This window comes from Macrobrachium rosenbergii, chromosome 2 (genome assembly GCF_040412425.1).
Source record: "Macrobrachium rosenbergii isolate ZJJX-2024 chromosome 2, ASM4041242v1, whole genome shotgun sequence".
Taxonomy (NCBI): Eukaryota; Metazoa; Arthropoda; class Malacostraca; order Decapoda; family Palaemonidae; genus Macrobrachium; species Macrobrachium rosenbergii.
In genome coordinates, this window is record NC_089742.1 from 30,690,848 (window position 1) to 30,713,347 (window position 22,500).

General features: G+C 33.7%; 1 protein-coding gene across 1 annotated transcript in view; it reads right to left on the reverse strand.

The window, feature by feature from the left end:
* LOC136844637 (homeobox protein DBX1-A-like) overlaps positions 1-22,500 on the reverse strand; it is a 47,848-nt gene that overhangs the window by 14,455 nt on the left and 10,893 nt on the right. Inside the window, 1 exon segment of the mRNA XM_067113914.1 lies at positions 1,270-1,389. Within this exon segment, the coding sequence (XP_066970015.1) occupies positions 1,270-1,389 (120 nt within the window).

A 22,500-nucleotide genomic window follows, 5' to 3' on the forward strand; every position in this document is an offset into this window, starting at 1 on the left:
AAGAATTTATGTAATTACCCATTTATAACCACAATGAAAGTCCAGATTTGTTATGCAAGCTAACTCAAATTGGAATTTTTATTACACGTTATTTCTGTACAATTATATATGATTATTAATATTTTCATTTTAATCAGGGTCATATTTAGGTCGCAGCAAATGACCCTATTAGGGATTTTGATGAACATCCAGATGGCTTTTTATAGAGGTTAATTCAGTTTCATCTCGTTTTCCGTTATGATTAACGAAATGTCGTTAATTGTTTTTTTTTTATCTTGAAATTGTGGATTCGTTGTTTTGACGAAGTCGATTTTGGGATTTTATAAACGGTCTGTAAATTTAATGATGTCCAATAGTGTCGTTGTATAATATTGTGTGACAAAGTAATTTGTTGTTGGGTGTTTTTATTTATGTGTTTGTCGATTTTTATTTTTTCTATATTTTTATATCTATTTATGTATTTATTTATTTATTTATTTATTTATTTATTTATTTATTCATTTATGTGTTGCTAAAGAAGCATGGAGGAAAGATACTGAAGATGTGAATACGGGAAAACGAAATGGATTAGAAAATTTACATTTTACAAAAAAATGTTGAAGTTCTTGACTTACTGCCTAGGTAAAACTAAAAAGGTCGTGACCTTATTACTGAGATTTAGAAAAAGGTCATGACATTTTTACAGAGATTAGAAAAAGGTCATGACATTTTTATAGAGATTAGAAAAAGGTCATGACATTTATGTAGAGATTAGAAAAAGATCATGACATTTATGTAGAGATCAGAAAAAGATCATGACATGTTTATTGAGATTAGAAAAAGGTCATGACATTTTTATAGAGATTTAGAAAAAGGTCATGTCATTTTTAATAGAGATTTAGAAAAAGGTCATGACATTTTTATAGAGATTAGAAAAGGTCATGACATTTTTATAGAGATTTAGAAAAAGGTCATGACATTTTTATAGAGATTATAAAAAGTTCATGACATTTTTACAGAGATTAGAAAAAGGTCATGACCTTACTACTGAGATTTAGAAAAAGGTCATGACATTTTTATAGAGAGCTAAAATAAGGTCATGACATTTTTATAGAGACTAGAAAAAGGTCTTGACCTGATACTCATCTTACAAAGACCCTTTGACAAAACATACGTTAACAATTCTGACTTACTACAGAAGCGACAAAGTCCAGGACTTAATATCAAGGTCACAAAGGTCGGACCTTTTTGCGAACTTACTGTTAAGGTAGAAAAAAGATCCTGACTTACTACTGAGGTATGGTGGCCTACAGGTGAGAAGAGGCTGTAGAGGGGAGTGTATCATTGGGCGTGGTCTTGCCAGGGGGGGTAGGCCCCCGGGCGGCCTCTCCCCTATACTCGTTGCTGGATCTGGAAAATGGAAAAAATAATTGAGAACATTAAAGAGTTTTATTTATTTATCGAGTACGTTTTTAATGGCAGGGAGAAGAAAAGAAATGACATATTTTTTAGTTTATCTTTAAAAGAAAACTATTGTTCCGGCTTTGTCTGTCCGTCCGCACTTTTTTTTCCGCACTTTGTCCGTCCACCCTCAGATTTTAAAAACTACTGAGGCTAGAGGGCTGCAAATTGCAATGTTGATCATCCACCATCCATTCATCAAACATACCAAATTCCAGCCCCCTGGCCTCATTAGTTTTTATTTCATTTAAGGTTAAAGCTAGCCATGATCGTGTTTCTTGCAACGATATAGGACAGGCCACCACCGGGCCGTGGTTAAAGTTTCATGGGCCGTGGCTCATACAGCATTATACTGAGACCACCGAAAGATAGATCTATTTGCGGTGGCCTTAATTATACGCTGTAGCGGCTGTACAGAAAGCTCGATTGCGCCGAAGAAACTTCGGTGCATTTTTTACTTGTTATATTTTGTTTTCAGTAGTTGGATGTGTTTTCGTTAATGGATATTTCCTGGCGAGAAAAAATTAAGAATTTTATTATTTTTTTTTGTTTGTGTTTATGGTGCAGTGAGTTCAAATTTGTAAACGTGAAATATAAACTAGTTGCCGGCTGTGATTTGCTGGTGAAAATAAAGTAGAAATATTGAAAACGGAATCATTAACGTGCTTCAGAAAAAACTATGAAAGACTAAGATTTATTTTTACCTTTCGCTTTAGGGACATTAAAGTAAAAAATGCCCCGAAGTTTCTCCGACGCAATCGAGTTTTCTGTACAGCCGCTACAGCGTATAATCAAGGCCACTGAAAACAGATCTATCTTTCGGTGGTCTCGGTATAATGCTGTGTGGGCCGCGACCCATGAAACTTTAACCAAGGCCCGGTGGTGGCCTGTCCTGTATCGTTGCCAGAGCCGCGGTTATGGCTAACTTCAGCCTTAAATGAAATAAAACTACTAAGGATAGAGGGTTGCAATTTGGTATGTTTGATGATTGGAGGGTGGATGGTCAACATACCAATTTGCAGCCCTCTAGCCTCAGTAGTTTTTAAGACCTGAGGGCGGACAGAAAAAGTGCGGACGGACAGACAAAGCCGGCACAACAGTTTTCTTTTACAGAAAAGTAAAAAAAAAAAAAAAACTAGAGAGCCCGCTTGGTTTTCCAACTGGCCTTAAAAAAAAAAAAAGGCATATGAGGTACATTCCCCCAGGCATTGAAAATTAGGTTTTGATTTCGACGAGGCCAGTTTTTCGGTGACCGGAAATGAAGCAATGTTGTACCTTTTTTTTATTTTCTCGAAAGGTAATGTGAGTGCATATAGAAAAAATTACAGGTAAAAAACTACAGGCCATCCTGTATATTCCCCAAAGTTTTCTAATGTTTTCGCTGAGTGAAATTTTGAGTTCAGCCCCGGTCACAGGTAATTACAAGGCCAAGAATCTTTATTATTAAACCTTTCTATCTGGGGTTCAGTATACAAACAGGTACTTAATTCAGGTACTTAGTATTAAAGTATGCTTGTATTGCTGTCATTTGTATTAGGTAAACGTAAAGAACATTGGCCCCTTTGAAGTTTGAATTTCATATGAATAGGCGCATCTTCTGTTTGTTCCATAATAACAGGCTCATCTTAATAATAATAATAATAATAATAATAATAATAATAATAATAATAATAATAATAATACTAATAAAATAATAATAATAATAATAATAATAATAATAATAAGTAAGGTATTTATGTCATGTTGCTAAATACATTCGAATTCATTTTTGTGGTTTGTCATTCATTTTCAAATCCAGACCTATTTGTTGTTTATTTGATTTATATTTAGATATAAATTCTTCTTCTTCATTTCTCCCTTAGGCAAATCCGTGGCCTCGATGCCTGTCCTTTAAATATGCAGGATCATCATTATGAATTATGGTAATGTAATGGAGATACGCCAACGTGAGTAGACAGACTTCATATGATGGAATTACGGTTTTATGGTAGTAGCTCCATATATAATTAATAGCAGTATAATTGTAACAATTGCTAAAATGATTATACTTTTACCGCCAGCTGTATTCATAATTAGTCCAGTCTCATTAACGCTTCGTTGGTACTATTACTACTACTACTACTAATCCTACTACAACTGTACTGATATGTTGAGTTATAATGAATGCCTGAATGAAGTGGCGTGACCAGCCGTTGTGATTTACGAAATGAGCTCCCGGTAAATATATATCTAAATAACAGCGCAGAGTTTTGTGCTATGTGATGCCAGCGCGAGTGCATTTTGTTTACTACACCCTGGTCCCGTTTTCGTTCGCGTTCTGTGATCACTGGAGGGGTAACTAAAGGATTCCTTCTTGTTTTTGTTTTTGCTGTTATTGACTGTATTTTTGTGGTGAGAGTTTGATACGAATACATTCACCCTTTTGATCTTGTTTTTATTTGTCTTATTTTTTTTAGAGTGAATTTGCAAATGGCGGTAAAGATAATCTAGATATATTAATCGTAAAAATCTCTTATTTGTGTGATGGATTTCCTACTTTCAAAGGCTTCTGTTTTCATTTCTTCTTATTTGTTCCGTCGGTATTTCTTTCATTCATCAGTTTTTCTTTGCATAATCGTGCAGAAATTCATGTTGATACATTTTTTCATTGTATATTTAGGTATTTATTTTACATGTTTATTCACGTACGTATATGTGTGCCACACATTTCTCTTTATTGTATATGGTTTTTAAAGATTTATTTTACATCGCCGAGGAAGACTCATTCAATCAATCAATCTGGTTGTTCAATATTAAGAGTTTTCTTTTCGCGTGTTTATGTCCCTAATATTTACCTCTGGTTTTATGTGGTTTTTAAAGATTTATTTTACATCGCCAAGGAAGACTCATTCAGTCAATCAATCCAGTTTTCAGCATTAGAGTTTTTTATTTTTTTGAATGCCGCCGTCTGTAGGATGTTGAGCGAGATGAATAGGATGGGGATCCTCCTGAATGAGAGGAAGAGGGACTATGCGTCGAAAAGGGCAAGAGGCCAAATCCTTCACCGGCACAAGGGGACGTTTAAGAGACGCTGTGGTGAGGGAGGAGAGGAGGAGGAGGAGGAGGTAAAAGAAAAAGAGGAGGGAGGTAAAGAAAAAAAGAGGAGGGGAGGGGAGGTAAAAGAAGAAGAAGAGGAGGGAGGAGGGGGAGGGAAGGTAAAAGAAGAAGAGGAGGAGGAGGAGGAGGGGGAGGGGAAGGTAAAAGAAGAAGAAGAAGAGGAGGAGGAAGATGGGGAGGGAAAGGTAAAAGAAGAAGAAGAGGAGGAAAAGGAGGAGGAAGAAGGAGGGGGAGGTAAAGAGAAGATAGTGGAGAAGAAGAAGAAGAAGAGGATGGGGTAGGGGAAGGGGAAGGTAAAAGAGGGGGTAGTGGAGGGAAAGGAAGAAGAAGAAGAGGAGGGGGAGAGGGAGGTAAAAGAGAAGGAGGTGGTGGAGGAAGAGGAGGTGGAAGAAGAAGAGGAGGAGGAGGGGGGATGGGGAAGGGGGAGTTCAAAGAGAAGGAGGTGGTGGAGGAAGAGGAAGCAGAAGACGAGGAGGCGGAGGAAGATGAGGATGAGGAGGGGAGGGGAAGGGAGAGTTAAAAAGAGGAGGGTGGAGGAAGAGGAAGAAGAAGAAAGAAGAAGAAGAAGAAGAAGAGGAGGAGGAGGAGGAGAAGAGAAAGTTGATTCCCGCACGTAAATTATTCCATAATTTGGATCACTTCTGGAGGTATATACTCGTAAGTCAATCTTAACTGGTCAGATATACTTAGAGAAAGTGTGTGTGTGTTCGTGCGTGCGTGCGCGCATGTCTATATTTATGTGCGCATTCATCATGAAAATAACTGATACGTTCAAAGTATCATCATCATCATCATCCTCAACCATTCACATATTTTCCTAAGGGCTGTTCAAGAACTCAGCTCCTTAGGTAATGAAAACCCCCTATTCCTCTTAAACAGAAAACGAACTGCAAGGTGCTTAAAATATCCGGGAAACACAGAGGAATGTTCAGACTTCCACGTTCGAGAAATGTATGCGTTAATCGGATTTCGATATTTTTTCATCTCTCTAACAACCAGAATTCCCCGTAGGGGGTTAGTGCCGTCAGTGCACCTCATGCGGCGCACTGTAGGCATTACTGAAGGTTCTTTGCAGCTAGCCTTCGGCTTTCGTTCCTATTGCTGCACCTCCTTTCATATTATCTTTCTTCCTTGTTACTTTCCACCCTCTCTTGACAATTGATTCATAGTACAACTGCAAGGTTTTCCTCCTGTTACGCCTTTCCGTCCTGTTTACTGTTAATTTCCGTTTCAGGGCTGAATGGCTGAATGGCCTCACAGTGCTTGGTCTTTGGCTTAAATTCTATATTCAGTTCGACAGCAAGAATTAAAAAGCCAAAAATGATGAGCATCATTTCTCGAAAAGTTTAATGATAGCCCGGTTTCAAGGGATTTTTGATTGGCACGAAAATGATATCTTTGGACTGAGAATTTTTTTCCACGGACGAAGTGAGTGGATTTATCTCTTTGGGAGAAGTTAGTGAGTGAGTGACCTTCGTTAAAAAAAAAAAAAGGCAATGAATTTCTGTCCGTAGAGAAGGCACTGAATTTACCCCTCTGGAGAGGTCAGGCAGTCTGTTGCTTTTAAGAGGTCTGTGAATTTTTTCTCTGCGAAGAAGTCTGTGATTTTGTCGCTTTTAAGAGGGTCTGTGAATTTTTTTTCTGCTAAGATGTCTGTGAGTTTGTCGCTTTGAGAGGTCTGTGAATTTTTTCCTTGCGAAGAAGTCTGTGAGTTTGTCACTTTTAAGAGGTCTGAATTTTTTCTCTGCGAAGAAGTCTGTGAGTCTGTCGCTTTTGAGAGGTCTGTGAATTTTTTCTCTGCGAAGACTGAGTTTGTCGCTGTTAAGAGGTCTGTGAATTTTCTCTCTGCGAAGAAGTCTGTGAGTTTGTCGCTTTTGAGAGGTCTGTGAAATTTTTCTCTGCGAAGAAGTCGGTGAGTTTGTCGCTTTTGAGAGGTCTGTGAATTTTTTCCTGCGAAGAAGTTTGTGAGTTTGTCACCTTTTGAGAGGTCTGTGAATTTCTTCTCTGCGAAGAACTCTGTGAGTTTGTCGCTTTTGAGAGGTCTGTGAATTTTTTCTTTACGAAGAAGTCTGTGAGTTTGTCTGTGGAGAAGTCTGTGAATTTAATAAATTTATGTGTATGGAAAAGTCAGTTAGGTTATACGTGGAAAACTCAGTAAACTATATGCATGAAAAAGTAATTCAAGTTGTCTGTGAAAAAGTCAGTAAATTATGTGGGAAAATTTATTCACGTTGTCAGTGCAATATCTGTTTGGAAAAGTAATTTGAATTATTTATGAAAAAAGTTAATTACCTGTCAGAAAAGTCAATTAAATTATCTTCTAAAAAGTCTGTGAATTATCTATGTGAAAAAAGTAAGTTAGATTATTTATGAAAATCAGTTAATTACTTATCTGAAAAGTCAATTATGTTATCTATAAAAAGTCAGTGAATTATTTGTGTGAAAAAAAGCCAATTAAATTATCTATGAAAAAGTCTGACTTATCTGTGAAAAGAGCAACTGAAATTATCAATGAAAAAAAGTCTGAGTTATCTGTGAAAAAAGTCAGTGAATCATCGGTCTGAAAAAAGTCAGTGAAATCGCGTATGAAAAAGTCAGTGAATTATCTGTCTGAAGAAGCCAATTAAATTATTAATGAAAAAGTCAATGAATTATCTGTGTGAAAAAGTCAGTGAAATTATCTGTATGAAAAAGCCCATCAAATTATCCAGAATTAAGTTAGGTAATTTATCTCCACGTGGACAGTAACTTAATAAACCCATTAATGAAGGCTTACAGTTTTGAATTTGAATAGCAGACCAAAAAAAAAAAAGAATATAAAGAGTTATATTCTGTAACGATTTGAACCGAAGAAATTAGACGCTTTTAAATATGTGAATCCGCCTCTCCCCATTGTTCCACTTTTGATTTTTGACTTTTAAATCTTCATCGAATTCCTCTACTCAAAAAACTTTGAACAGTTTCGGTTGCGGTATGGTATATATGTCACGCCGTGGAGAGAGAGAGAGAGAGATTGACTCTTTTTTTTCTGTTACTGGATGTTTGTGTTTTTTTATTTGCTTTTGTTTGTTTTTTTTTCATTCCCAGTTGAGATTGGAAGTTCGTGGTCTTTTTGTCTTTGCCTGACAGGTTAGTCAACTACTGGGTTTTTTTTTTTTTGGTCGAAAGCAAAATGCCTCGGTTTCAAATCTTCTTGAGACAGATCTGAAATAATTGTCTCTCTCGCTATACACACATATATATATATATGTATATATATATACTGTGTATATATGTACGTACATATACATACCTATGTATATATACACACGTACATATATATACATATATATGTGTGTACGGTATATATATATGTATGTATGCATATATATACTGTACACACATATATATGTATATATATGTACATATATGTGTTTACAGTATGTGCATATATATATATATATATATATATATATATATATATATATATATATATATATATAATATATATATGTATCTTTATCGATTGTGTTATTCGATTTCAGCCATAAATCGAATTCATAAAATGATATTCTCTCTCTCTCTCTCTCTCTCTCTCTCTCTCTCTCGTATATCGAATGTGTGTCTGAGACTTTAAACCGGGTCAAAATTATGAAATGTTCATCATTCCCTCTCTCTCTCTCTCTCTCTCTCTCTCTCTCTCTCTCTCTCCCCCCATCTCCATCCACACCCTTTGTACACGTTTATACACCACCGTATACCCTACACAAATCCTTTTATAGTATTTTAATATTTTTTATTATTATTATTTTTTAGGCTTCATGAAACGACAAAGGTTGAAGTCCAACCTTTCGTAAAAAGAAAGGGGGTTTTACATTTCACCCATATTTCACGGGAGGTTTCTCTCTCCTCTCTCTTTTTTTCTTTCTTTTTTTTTCTCGCTTCATTTCATTTTAGTGCTTCATATTTGAAAGTCAAAGGACACTCTAATTTCCACTTCAGCAGGTGAAATCTCTGGATGGGTGTCAGGCCCCTTGCGTTCTGTCGGCTCGAATTTGTTTGTTTGTTTTCATTTTTTCCTTGTTTCTCTTGGTTTAGTTTATTGATCTTTTTTTTGTTAATATTTAAATTTTGATTTATTGGTCTCTTTTTTTGTTAATATTTCATTCATATTTCGCATTATGGTTTTTTCAAGTTCTCATTTTTTTTTCGATTGTGTTATGTTTTTTCTCTTTATTCATGTATCTATAATTTTTTTTTTCATAGGCTGTTATGTTTTTAATTTTACTTTCTTGTTACTTTACTGAACTTTTCTTTCATTATTATTATTAATATAAATTCTTCTATTATACCTTTTCAGTATCTCATTTTTATAGTTTGTCTCGTTATTTCATTTCTCCATCATTTTTTTTCTACGCATAGTGCTTCCATTATTTTAGCAGCCTTTTTCTCTCAGCACTTTATGTCCGTTCAGTTTCTGAAATGTTGTTTCGTTAAGTTCGTTCAATTTCTAAAATGTTGTTTTGCTGCACTGCTTTTTTAAAAATGTATTTTATACTTGTTATTATCTCTACCATCCTGTTCCTACAGTTCCTTTCTCTCTCTTCCGCTTTTCATTCTTCATTTTTTTTCACGTACGCATCATTTTTTTTTTTTAATTCAGGAACCAATTTGCCTCTTTTAATTCCAGTACACATTCGCTTCACCCTTTCGTTTACTATTTTTTTCCCATTTATTTAACATTCATATATATATCCGTCTTTCTCAGAGATATTTCCCTCCGCGTTTTCCATTTTGTAGTTCTGAAAATCTTTGATAATAGCTGATGATATTACTGTACTTGCTTCCTTAGTTTTTTTTTTTTAAAGTTATGTATTTTCTTGAAAGATACTGATAAAATAATTAATATTCTGTACAATTATTATTTTTGATGATTTAATGAGAAAGTTTAGTTTTATTCGTTTATGGGTAAGCTGATAAAATATTTAGTGGGTGCCTTCCTTATATCTAATAAATATGTATATATGTATATATATATATATATATATATATATATATATATATATATATATATGTATATATATATCCTGAGGAGATATTATTACTCTATGATATCAAATGAATATGTAGGATCCTATATATAGGGCAGTATTGAAAAAATAAGATATTACAGCAAACACTGCATGGGAATATAGATGTTTATCTTAAATTGACTAAAGATCAGTTAAGATTGAAGTATATGAGAGGAATGTATTTAAGATATTTTTTATCAAAGAAAAGTAACGTGACTCAATACTCAGAGGACATTAAACGATATATCACGAATTTAGATCTGAAAAAAAAAATCCGCATTTATGAAATATATGGAAATGAATTTTGGTTGTGAAAAATACTGTGATGAAAGTTTTCATGAATGAATAGCATTGTATAAAATGTATTTCAAAGGCTTTCCCCAAACACAAAATATATTTCAAAATATTTCTCCCACAAAATATATTTCAAAATATTTCTCCCACACAAAATATATTTCAAAATATTTCTCCAACACAAAATAATTTCATAATATTCCTCCAACAAAATATATTTCAAAATATTTCTCCCACACAAAATAATTTAAAAATATTCCTCCCACACAAAATAATTTCAAATATTCCTCCTACACAAAATATATTTCAGAATATTTCTCCCACACAAAATTTATTTCAAAACATTTCTCCCACACAAAATATATTTCAAAATATTTCTCCTACACAAAATAATTTCAACATATACCTCCCAGACAAAATATATTTCAAAATATTCCTCCCACACAAAATATATTCCAAAATATTTCTCCCACAAAATAATTTCAAAATATTTCTCCCACACAAAATATATTTCAAAATATTTCTCCCGTACAAAATAATTTCAAAATATTCCTCCCACACAAAATATATTTCAAAATATTTCTTCCACACAAAATATATTTCAATATACTTCTCTTGTATAAATATATTCGAAGTCCCTTCTCTTTCGTAATTCTCGATTCATATTAAAGTAGGGCATTAGCAAAGGAAAAAGAATGGAAATGGATTTGTGTGGGAGAAACTTGTTGAAATTATCCTTTAGCGTGGGAGACATTTATGGAGATGTTTTGTCTGGGACAACAGTATATAGCAAATATGAATCGAGAAATACAAAAGAGAAGGGACTTGGAATATGTTTGTATAAGAGAAGTATATTGAAATATATTGTGTGTTGGAGAAATATTTGGAAATATGTTTTGTGTGGGAGAAATATTTTGAAATAATTTTGTCAGGGAGTAACATTTTGAAATATATTTTGTGTGGGAGAAATACTTAGAAATATTTTGTGTGGGAAAAATATTTTGAAATATGTTTCGTGTGGGAGAAATATTTTGAATCACATTTTTTGTTGGGGAAAGCTTCTGAAATATATCTTGCATGGAAATAATTAGGTATTGAAACTGATTGCATAGTGGAAGATACATCACGAATTTGAAAAGGAGCGAAAAATATTAAAATATATTTCCGTGTGGATAAATGTTCAGAAATATTTGTATGGAAATAAACATAGATAGGAACGGAAGAGATAGTGAATGATAAATGGAGAATTAGAAAAAGAAAAGGCGAGGCTGGCGAAGAAAAATAAAGATGCGGGTGGGGGAGGGATAGGAGGGGGCCGGAGAGAGGGGGCGTAATATCCCCCTCCCCCTCCCCCCATTCCAGACATGGCTGTCAAATCCAGGTAGCATAACTTTTTATAAAGTAGAGATTGGATTTATTTTTGCCGGACAAAATTGCAGTTATCCAGTTAAGGGTAACAAAAGTACAAGAGTTTCTGTCATGGAAGACCGGTTGAAAAGGAGATGGGGGCAAGGTGCGCCTGAGAGAGAGAGAGAGAGAGGGAGGGAGAAAGAGAGAATATAAAAGGGAGTCCATTTAAGATAAAAAGGAATGGGGGCGGGGAGGCTTCAAGTGAATTTTCATGGCGGATATGAGAGCAGTATAGATGTGCAAATGCAGAACTTGCAAATCTGATAGGAAGCTTTCCCATGACCAACTTCCCCTCCATACCTCCCTTCTTATCCTCCTTCCCTCACCCCAACTCCCTCACCCCCGTGTTTGCAGAATTTCAATTTGGGATTGGTGCCTGAAAGAAAAGGATTTTTATTATTTTCAAAAAAAAAAAAGGAAAGTTCTGACATGACGCGAGAGATTCTGGTAAACGAACGTGGACAATTGTTCTGGACTATAGCCTTACGCGAGGAAGATTCTTCCTTTTTTTTACCCCCTGCTTGAAAGGTAATTGAAATGAATTATACATTCTGGCCAAAAAAAAAAAAAAGTTTATTGCCGCGAGTAGAGTGGAGTCTGTATGAAGACATTTTAGATTAATATTGGGTGTGTGTGTGTTCATTTGAGAAAAAAATTCTCATTTCACAGAAAAGGGAAAATTTAGATGAAATTTTTAAGCGAGTTATGAGGCATTTAAGTGATTGCAGATTAACTAGTGCATATATATGTCATTATCAGTGGGAAGTGAAGATAATTCTTGTGATATTTAGTAATCAAAATTTTATAACTCCGTCTATAAAATCTTAAATACTAAATATTATTAGAAATACCACTACATTACACTGATTGATCGGTTTGATTAACGAAATGAAGATTCAGAGACGAGAAGAAGTATTTAAATTTCTAAAAGTGTTTCCTTTTCCTCGTTAGTGGATTTTGTTGTTGTTGTTGTTGTTGATGTTGTTTTTGTTTACCTCTCACTTCATTTTCTCTTTTGCCTTTTCACTTTTCCCTTCCACTTTCGTCCTGAGTAGGATTCATACACGAAATATCTCATCCTTTCATCCTGTGCTTAGGTTGTAAAGGAATATTGTGTCTAACAATTTTCATTAATAAATGAACAAAAATTAGTTTCAGTGCCTCTGTGTAGATTGTAAAGAAACATGATGTGGCCAACACGTATTCATTAGCAAACGGACAAAAAGGCTTCAGTGCCTTCATTAAAGATTCTGTCATCGAAATTACCGTTTTTTAAATTTTAAATGTCAGAACTCATGTACTGAGGAGACACCCTAACATAAAAGTTTTAAAAATTAACAAAAAATCAAGTTTGAAACTTCATTAAAACTGACAACAGTTACAGACTGATATTTCCAAAATTCCAGTGTTAATTCCAGTGAGTGAAACGACCACTCAAATATCTTTAAAAATTCACCTGTGAAAAAGAGAGAGAGAGAGAGAGAGAGAGAACCGTATTAAACGCGTTCGTGACCAAACCGCATATTTTCGTTTGAATTGAAAACAATAAAATATCCGGTAAAATGTCAAGAGTACTGAACGCTTGTTTCCAATGTCACAATTATTTCCCATGTATGTAGCTATTATTTATTTCTTTGAGATAGTCAGCTTAAAGGTTGAAAAAATACAAGTATTTAAAAGAAGGTTGAATTATTGAAAAGCCAAAAGTATTAAACGTGCTTTTAGGAAAGTCGGAATCTGATACATTGAAAGCTGTTAATGATACTTATTAAGATCTTTTAATGATACATATTGAAAGCTTTTAATGATACATATTAAAGCTTTTAATGATACATATTAAGAGCGGTTAATGATACGCTAAAAGCTGTTGATGATACATATTAAAAAGTGTTAATGATAAATATGAAAAATTATTAGTGATTCACATTAAAATCTGTTAATGATATTAAAGGCTTTTAATGATGTGCATTATCAACTGTTAGTGATACGTAATAAAAGCTGTTAATGATACACCTAAAAAGCTGTTAATGGTACGTAGTACAGCTGTTAATGATGCAGATAAAAAGCTTTTAACGATACGTAATAAGGCTGTTAATGATACATATTAAAAGCTGTTAATGATACATATTAAAAGCTGTTAATGATGCTTATTAACAGCTTTTAATGATTAAAAGTTGTTAATGATACCTATTAAAAACTGTTGATGATACATAATAAAGCTGTTAAATGATACACATAAAAAACTGCTGTTGTATTACAAGCTGTTAATAATACATATTAAACACTGTTATTGATACCAATAAAAAACTGTTAATTACTAGAAATGATACACTCACTTCGAAAATGAGATTCGTTGTCTCTCAAGGTTTCTGGTAATAAAGGTTTCAATAATGTAATTAAAGTTTAAACAATGTAATTACAGTTTGGATAATGTAATAAAGTTTAAAGAATGCAACTACAGTTTAAATTATGTAATAAAATTTTAAATAATGTAATAAAAGTTTAAATAATGTAATTAAAGTTTAAATAATGTAATAAAAGTTTAAATATGGTAATAAAAGTTTAAATGTCATTCAGAGTAGCTGCATAAAAACTAAAGTACAAAACTGGCAATTCTAAATGTCTAAAATCATCGATCAATAGGATAGATATGATTAATTGTAGTTATAGAAACTTATTAGTAACTGTGTTTACTGAAAATTAAACTCTCCCACCCCCCAGAAATAATATTAGTTATAACTAATATTATTTCTCAGAAATAATATTAGTTATATAAACAATATATGAGCTTTTTCGAGGTCTCTAGAAACAGACCACCGGAAAGCATTACTATCATTACAGAAAAACTACTATTTCTGAATGTTACAACCCATTACTGGCACGTAAACACTGATATTTCTGAGTTTTAAAACATGACTACAATCACATGAAAACTACTATTTCTGAATATTAAAACATTACTACCCTCACAGGAAAACCAGTATTTCTGAATATTAAAACATACTACTATCACATAAAAACTCATATTTTTTAATATTAAAACATACTACTATCACATAAAAACTCATATTTTTGAATATTAAAACATACTACTATCACATAAAGACTAATATTCCTGAATATTAAAACATACTACTATCTCATAACTAATATTTCTGAATATTAGAACGTACTACTATCACTTAAAAACTAATATTCCCGAATCTTAAAAACTATTATTCCTGACTATTAAAACACACTACTATCACACAAAGACCAATTTGGATTTCCGAATATTAAAAACCATCCTCCTTAACCAGCCCCCTTCCCAAATTAAAATTCGGTGTCCTTCGAGATGACCCGGTACCGGAAGTTCGCCGGAAGTCGGTCTCTCTTTGTGACGGGATGCTTAATTATCTCCCGGGCGATTAGGATGTAGCGCCGAGAACTTGGTTAAAGGCTTGAATGAGTGTTAAATTATCTCTCGGGGTGCTGTGGGATTGGGAATCTGCTTAAATTAGTTATTCAAATTTACCGCCGAGGGGAGACGCGACGCGAAGGGGTGTGAGGGCGGAGGGGAGACAGACAGACAGACAGACAGAAAGGCATTATCAAGTTCAGAGAGAGAGAGAGAGAGAGAGAGAGAAAGAAAGAGAGAGAGAGAGAAGAGAACAGATAGAAAGAGGCAGAGAGAGAAAAAGACTGAAGCGAAATAAATGTGGAATGAAGATGGACAGGAAATCAGATAGAGAGTGAAGTAAGAAATAAAGAATTGGAATGGAGAGAGAGAGAGAGAGAGAGAGAGAGAGAGAGAGAGAGAGAGAGAGAGAGAGAAAGGAAATGACTGAAGCGAAATAAATATGGAATGCATATAGACAAGAAAGTAGATAAAGAAGGAAGGTAGATAGAAATGAAGAATTGGAATGGAGAGAGAGAGAGAGAGAGAGAGAGAGAGAGAGAGAGAGAGAGAGAGAGAGAGAATATAATAGAAGATACATCATAAGCCAGCGGGGTTCAAGCGAATCAGAAACTCTTCATATCCCTCCGTGGGAAGGAAGAACAGATAAATAGAGAAATAGACAGATAGATACAAAGAGATAATAGATAGATCGATAGATAGATAGATAGATACCTAAAAAAAGAACCAGAAGGGATATAAAAAAGAAAATATTCAAAAGGGAATAAAGATGGAAAGAGCAACTTAATTTACAGTGGCGGGGAAGGAAAGGGCGTCAGGCCGGGTGATCTCTTGACGGGATCTCGTAGACCAGAGCCGACGAAGTTGTAGATCGTGTGAGGTAGGAGGAGGAGGAGACGGAGAAGAAGTAGGAGGAGGAGGAGGAGGAGGAGGAGGTTTAAGATGGAGGAATAGATACTTCCTGCTGAAATATGTTGGCTTTTGATTGGCTAATGGGTGAATCTGAGTATTTTTGTTGTTGATTTTTGTTTGTTTATTATTTGTAAATTTTTTGTTTGCAATCTTTTAACTAAATGGTCGTTTTGTTCTGTATAAGTTTATTTTGAACTCTTATTTAGTCTTGTTGCACAGTAGTGTTTGTACGTTCTAAATGTAATAATAATGATAATAATAATAATAATAATAATAATAATAATAATAATAATAATAATAATAATAATAATAATAATAATAATAATAATAATAGTCTTTATCATGATCATCATCAGCCGTGTCACGTTTTGTACCATACCACGGATTCAGTCTTTAATATTTTATTAAGATGGAACAAAGGCTTTTAGTTCAATTTTTTTTTATTAAGATTAAACAAAGGCATTTAGTTTTGTATTGAGATTGAATAACGGCATTTAGGAGACCAAGATAAAACTCGAATGTAACAAGTAACATAAACCAAATGATGTATTGATTATTTCTCTGTTTATTTATTCCATTTCCCATATGAGTGTTCCGTCCTGTTTAAGCTGGTGGTCTTTTAAGCCTGTGCCTCGCAAATACTAGTTTAGCATTTTGAATCAAGTAACAAACATGCGAGTTAGAGAAGAATACTGAATGTATAAGTTCTTAAATTGGAAATATAACTCTTTCGTGACTGTAGGCTACAGAGAACAACAGAAATTCTATTTATTTGCATAGTTGTAACGTCTGTTTCAATATATTATTTATATATATATATAGCATATATATATATATATATATATATATATATATATATATATATTATATATAATATATATTTTATAATATATATATATATATATATATATAATATATATTTTTATAATATATATACATATATATATGTTCTCAATTTGGATCTTTTTAAGGACTCGAAATAGTGGAGCAGATTCTCTTGAAGAACAAAATCTTTATTTATTGATATATATATTTATTTATTCATTTAGCAATTTTTTCCACACCTGTGCTAGTTTTGTAGAGGTTTTCAGTAATTGTTTGCACGTCAGTTGTAGGTCTGTTCGTTTCCCGCGTTTTTTAACTATTTTATTTCGCGCCATTTGCACTCGAAGCAAAGTGCCGGACTCATGAAAATTATATTTGGTCTGTGAGTCCCGCGGATTCAAATGTTAATGGATTTTCTTCGGAATACAGTTTGAATACATATATTATGGACCACTAGCGGATCCAGGGGGCGGGCCACCTGGGCACGTGGCCCCCTCTGGAAAAATAATGACAAAATAATAATACTGAAGGTTTAGATGATGATATAAATAAATGAGAAATACAAAAATGGAGGGGAAAAAATCAAAAATCTATTACAGAAATAATAATAAAATTTTAAGAATAAAATAATGATAATAGTAACAATAATCTTAATGATATTAATATTGGATTCGGTATACATAATTATATATATACACACATATATGTATGTATATATGTATAATATACATACATATATTTATGTGTGTGTATGTATAATGTGAAAATTGGTGTCCCCCCCCCATGAAATTTTTCTGGATCCCCTAGTTGCTTCGTCAGGTTCTTTTCTTTATTGTTTGTAACTTATTCTTACAACAAGAATTACGATAAGTAGGTTAACTGCAGCTTTGTATTTCCCCTCTATCTGTCTGTTTATCTGTCCGTCTATATATCTGTACAGAGTAGCAGAACTTGATTCCTAGCCGAGTCAGATTGGTTTAGGCAGGTTCCGATTGTATCAGAAATAAGTCAAGTACGAGGCGGTTATAGTTGAGTGTGCTGGTTCCTAGACAGTGTGGAGGAGGTAATGAAGCCAGCACCTTCATCCCATAATACTTCTGGAAAACTGGAACGATTGCACTTTCTGAAGCCACCATTATTTGGATTATTTTCAGGAATAAGCCGTTTCCTCCAACAGGTTGTGGCCCTACATTAAACAAAACAAGAGTATAATAACATTCTTTGCCACGTTCTTACTTCTTAAACTGCTGAATGTTGTGTTACCCTCATTTGCAGTAAACTTATACAGCATTAACAGCTTCATACACCCACACGGAGGGCTCATTTACAGCGTATCGCATCCCATACTTACACACACACACACACACACACACAAACAAACAAACTTCTAGCCACCTCTATCTTGCATAAGCTATCACAATTCTTGGATATACAGGACCCTCCTTCAAAATACCTTTTTCGAAGTTATCCAACCCTTTCAAGGTTCACCTCTCCTCAACCTCTCTAACACTTCCGGATTATACGTATGTAAATAAAGTATACGGAGAGAGAGAGAGAGAGAGAGAGAGAGAGAGAGAGAGAGAGAGAGAGAGACGGGTCTCCATATGGTGGTACCTATAACTCATCTGCCTACCATTCCGGAATCCAGACACAGCTCTACCTTTTCGGATCCGTCATTTCTGTGATTTGTGACTTTTGTGTTTCGCTGTGTATCTCTTTCCTCACACTTCTGTTACCTAAAAGACATTTTTGGTTTTGGATACTAGGTTAGTCTTTTAGCTCAGCTCCACAGCACCTAAGGTTAACGACTCTCAAGTTGAATTTACAAATGTCGCTTTCAGACTTTCGTGCGATGCATTTCTTGAATTTTCTCGGACGTTGGTTGACTGTTCTTAAAAAAAGTTTGCGAATTTTAATTTGATATTGGAAAGTTAGCTATTTTAAACTCAAGCTTAAGGAAATTATATTTTTAATTTGATGTTAGAAAATTATTGGTAGCCACGCAACCATTATTCATAAGCGATGGATTCAGCCTTAGTCTGAATTCATTTGCTTGAGGCATGCCAATTTGCACTCTCCGGTTTTTTATTTTTTTTTTTTTTTTTTTTTTTTTTTGATGATTTAGTTTCAGATCTAAATGAGTTATTTTCTAATTTCGCAAATGCCAGGTGTTCTTTTTTCTATAAAAAAATCTATCATCAGTTAATTGTACTTCTGATTTCTCTTGGCGTAACAAACAGTTGATTTATGCCTGTATGGTCATGCATGTTTGGGAGCGTGTATGTAGTATATTAATATATTTTATAGAAACATTGTAGGAGTATCCTATAAATCAATAAGACGGCAAAAACTCTCAAATGTTGCATAGGTATAGTAAAAAAAACAACTTCAATACTTCCATGGTGTTGAGCAATATATCTGTGTTACTGACTTTATCTTCATAGGTGGTCGCATATCTACTCGGATGTGGAAAAGATTAAGGAACACGAAAGACTGCAGAGACTTCCAACGGCGAATAGAGCAAAATTTAATCCCAGAGGCTTTGGGGTCAGTTGCCTTTCATTATCATTTAAATATCCCAAGAGAGGATTTTGATTATTTTTTAACATATTTTTCTTTTTCACTAATAAACACCCAAAAGCTCATTATTATTATTATTATTATTATTATTATTATTATTATTATTATTATTATTATTATTATTATTATTATTATTATTATTATCTATGCCTTAGGATCACCGCCGTCATTGTAGCATAAACTACTACAGGCAAATTCAAACTTAGATGTTCAGATCTCACCGACTCGACTTATTCTGGTGTTCGTAATTCCCCAGAGGAATTCTGTATTTTATTCCAGGCCACGCACGGTTAGCTGTAGTTCCGCCTACGGCACGTTATTATTCTAGTAATCGCCAAATATTCGTCTCTTTATCTAGTCCGTGTCTGAATGGAACAAGCCGAGGTGGAGTAGAATAAGCGATTTGGGAAAGCAAACGGTAGTAACGAATTCTAGCAACTAGGTAGTATAGAGAGAGAGATTTTTTCATATAGAAATAAATCCTCATAATCTCTGACAACGTTTGCAGTGTCTGGAACGTTGTAGTGCCGTTTGCAACGTTTCCTCGCAGCATTCGGTCAACTGCGGTTGCTTGAGTCGTATTACCGGCGCGCATTAAATTCCAAAAGTACTCAGGTTCATTCATTTACGGTCTTGAATGCTTTTGAGGAGTGAGAGAGAGAGAGAGAGAGAGAGAGAGAGAGAGAGAGAGATTATCCAAAACGTCGTCGCAGTTTCCATGCAGTTTATAATTGCATCCAATTTTTATTATTATAAGAAAGTAAAATGAAACATTTAAAACCAAAACAGTGCATCTTGATAGCTTTATGTATCAACGGTTATTGAAGTGCCACTGACTCAAGCAATTGGTAAATGTCAAAGCAAATTCACCAAGTCAACATTATGCGAGTTATCACAATATCCTTTGTGTTGTAAAAATAAAGTTAGAAAATTAGTAGGTAATGAGTGAATGAATTAATATATGAATAAAAGTAAATTAATAGAATAAGTACATTAATAAAATACAAGAATAAAAATAAATGAAATGTACAAATTAAACAAATGAATAACATGAATCACCGTAGTTGCTTTGCAATGTCTGTGGAACACTTAAACACATTGCATTGATCTGTAAGATTTGATTCCAATTAGTAAGATATTAAATATTCCAGATTCCCGCACAGTTCTCTTCCAAATTCGATCTAGCTTTCATTCTCTCAACCTTTATCCGCTTGTCTAACCATTTCCTTACTTTCATGTAAATATTCTCTCACTCTTTATCCCCTTGTCTGACCATTCCCTTACTTTCTTGTAATTATTCTCCCACTCTTTATCCCCTTGTCTAACCAGTTCCTTACTTTCTTGTAATTATTCTTCCACTCTTTATCCCCTTGTCTAACCAGTTCCTTACTTTCTTGTAATTATTCTCTCACTTTTTATCCCCTTATCTAACCATTGCCTTATTTTCTTGTAATTATTCTCCCACTCTTTATCCCCTTGTCTAACCATTTCCTTACTTTCTTGTAATTATTCTCCCACTCTTTATCCCCTTGTCTAACCATTTCCGTACTTTCTTGTAATTATTCTCCCACTCTTTATCCCCTTGTCTAACCATTTCCTTACTTTCTTGTAATTATTCTCCCACTCTTTATCCCCTTGTCTAACCATTTCCTTACTTTCTTGTAATTATTCTTCCACTCTTTATCCCCTTGTCTAACCATTTCCTTACTTTCTTGCAATTATTCTCACTCTTTATCGCCTTGTCTAACCATTTCCTTACTTTCTTGCAATTATTCTCACTCTTTATCGCCTTGTCTAACCATTTCCTTACTTTCTTGTAATTAAGAACTGCGCTTAGGACACAAAGGAAACACTGAATAAAACACATCGGCTGAAACTATCACTCTTTTCAGTAATGCCTGCGGTGCGTGCCTGCATGCATGGTCTCGCGCACAAGCAAATGCACAAGCATGCGGTAGGGGTCCACCAACGCATGCTCGTCAAATCGCGTGTTTTGCGCAAACAAAAGGGTGAAGTCCATTGATGCGTGCTTGTTCATTCACACCAGAGCTGGTGGATAAGTGAGGTTTTTTGCTGCATGTTAAATAAATGGGAGATTCGGTTTGTTTGAGATGGCGATGTTCACTGTTTGTTTATTACTTATTGCATGTATATGTGTTTTTATATATATATATATATATATATATATATATATATATATATATATATATATATATATATATATATATATATATATATATATATATATAATCAACACACAATCACGTGTGGAACGCAAATAATTTTTGACTCACATCAGGAACCCAGGTTAGTCGAAAGACGAGACCGCTGCCAACCAAGCCACCCAAGTCATAAAAGAAGTTGAAACCTGGCTTGCTGGCAGCGGCCCTGTACCTTTCAATTGAAAGACCTGGGTTCGATCTCTGATGTGAGTCAGAAATATATATATATATATATATATATATATATATATATATATATATATATATATATATATATATATATATATATATATATGCATATATATATATGTATACATATATACACATATATGTATATATGGTATATATTAATATATATATATACACACACACACACACATTACATATATATATATATATATATATATATATATATATATATATATATATATATATATATATTCTTGTGAATATATGTTAAGTAATTTTAAATGTTGACACATATATGCATTTATAGCTTCAATGCTTTAAGATGATGAAAGAATTTTGAGTTTGATGGAACTGGGTCGAGAGACCTTTGATAAAATCTTGTATTCAGCAAATAGTTTGATTCTCAGTTATCTGCGTGAGAACCTCAGCAATATTGGCAGTCAGGTGATCTCCGAAGTGTTATGTATATTCGTGGAGCCGTATGTTAATTTGATCTAGATTATACCAAAATCTGCCCTAAAGTGAGTTTGATCGCATTAACGTGATAGAACTGCCGTTGTCTAGACGTGTAGCTTTGGAGAGGATCCAGGCTTTTGAACGGCAGATAAGGTAGAGTTTGAAATCTCTGTTTTTATGGGAGGAATTGAACTTGTGATTTACTATGATTTTCTAATCATTATGAACTTTTTGAACTGGTGTGGGAGATTTAATATGAATACTCATACCTCTTTTATATTATTATTTTGTTATGTTACGTTTTGCCATATCTTGGCTAGGCATTTTACACTTTCCATTATTGTGTTTTGCATTTCATGTTTTTGGGAGTTTTCTATCATGTTTAATTCTCTGACAGATGTCTGTGGACAGTGGACTGGCTCAGAATAACATGTGGTAGACTGTTTTTTGACATGACTTTAGTTATTGATTTGGGAGTATGTGAGTTTGGATATTTCCAGTTATTAGCCATAGTGAGACTTCTTTTTAATCAGAAGTGTTTTTGGTAGTTTAGAGTTAGTTATCTGACTCGGTAATTCATTTATTATGCATTTTAATCTTTGCTTTGTTTTATTAATTTTTTGTTGGG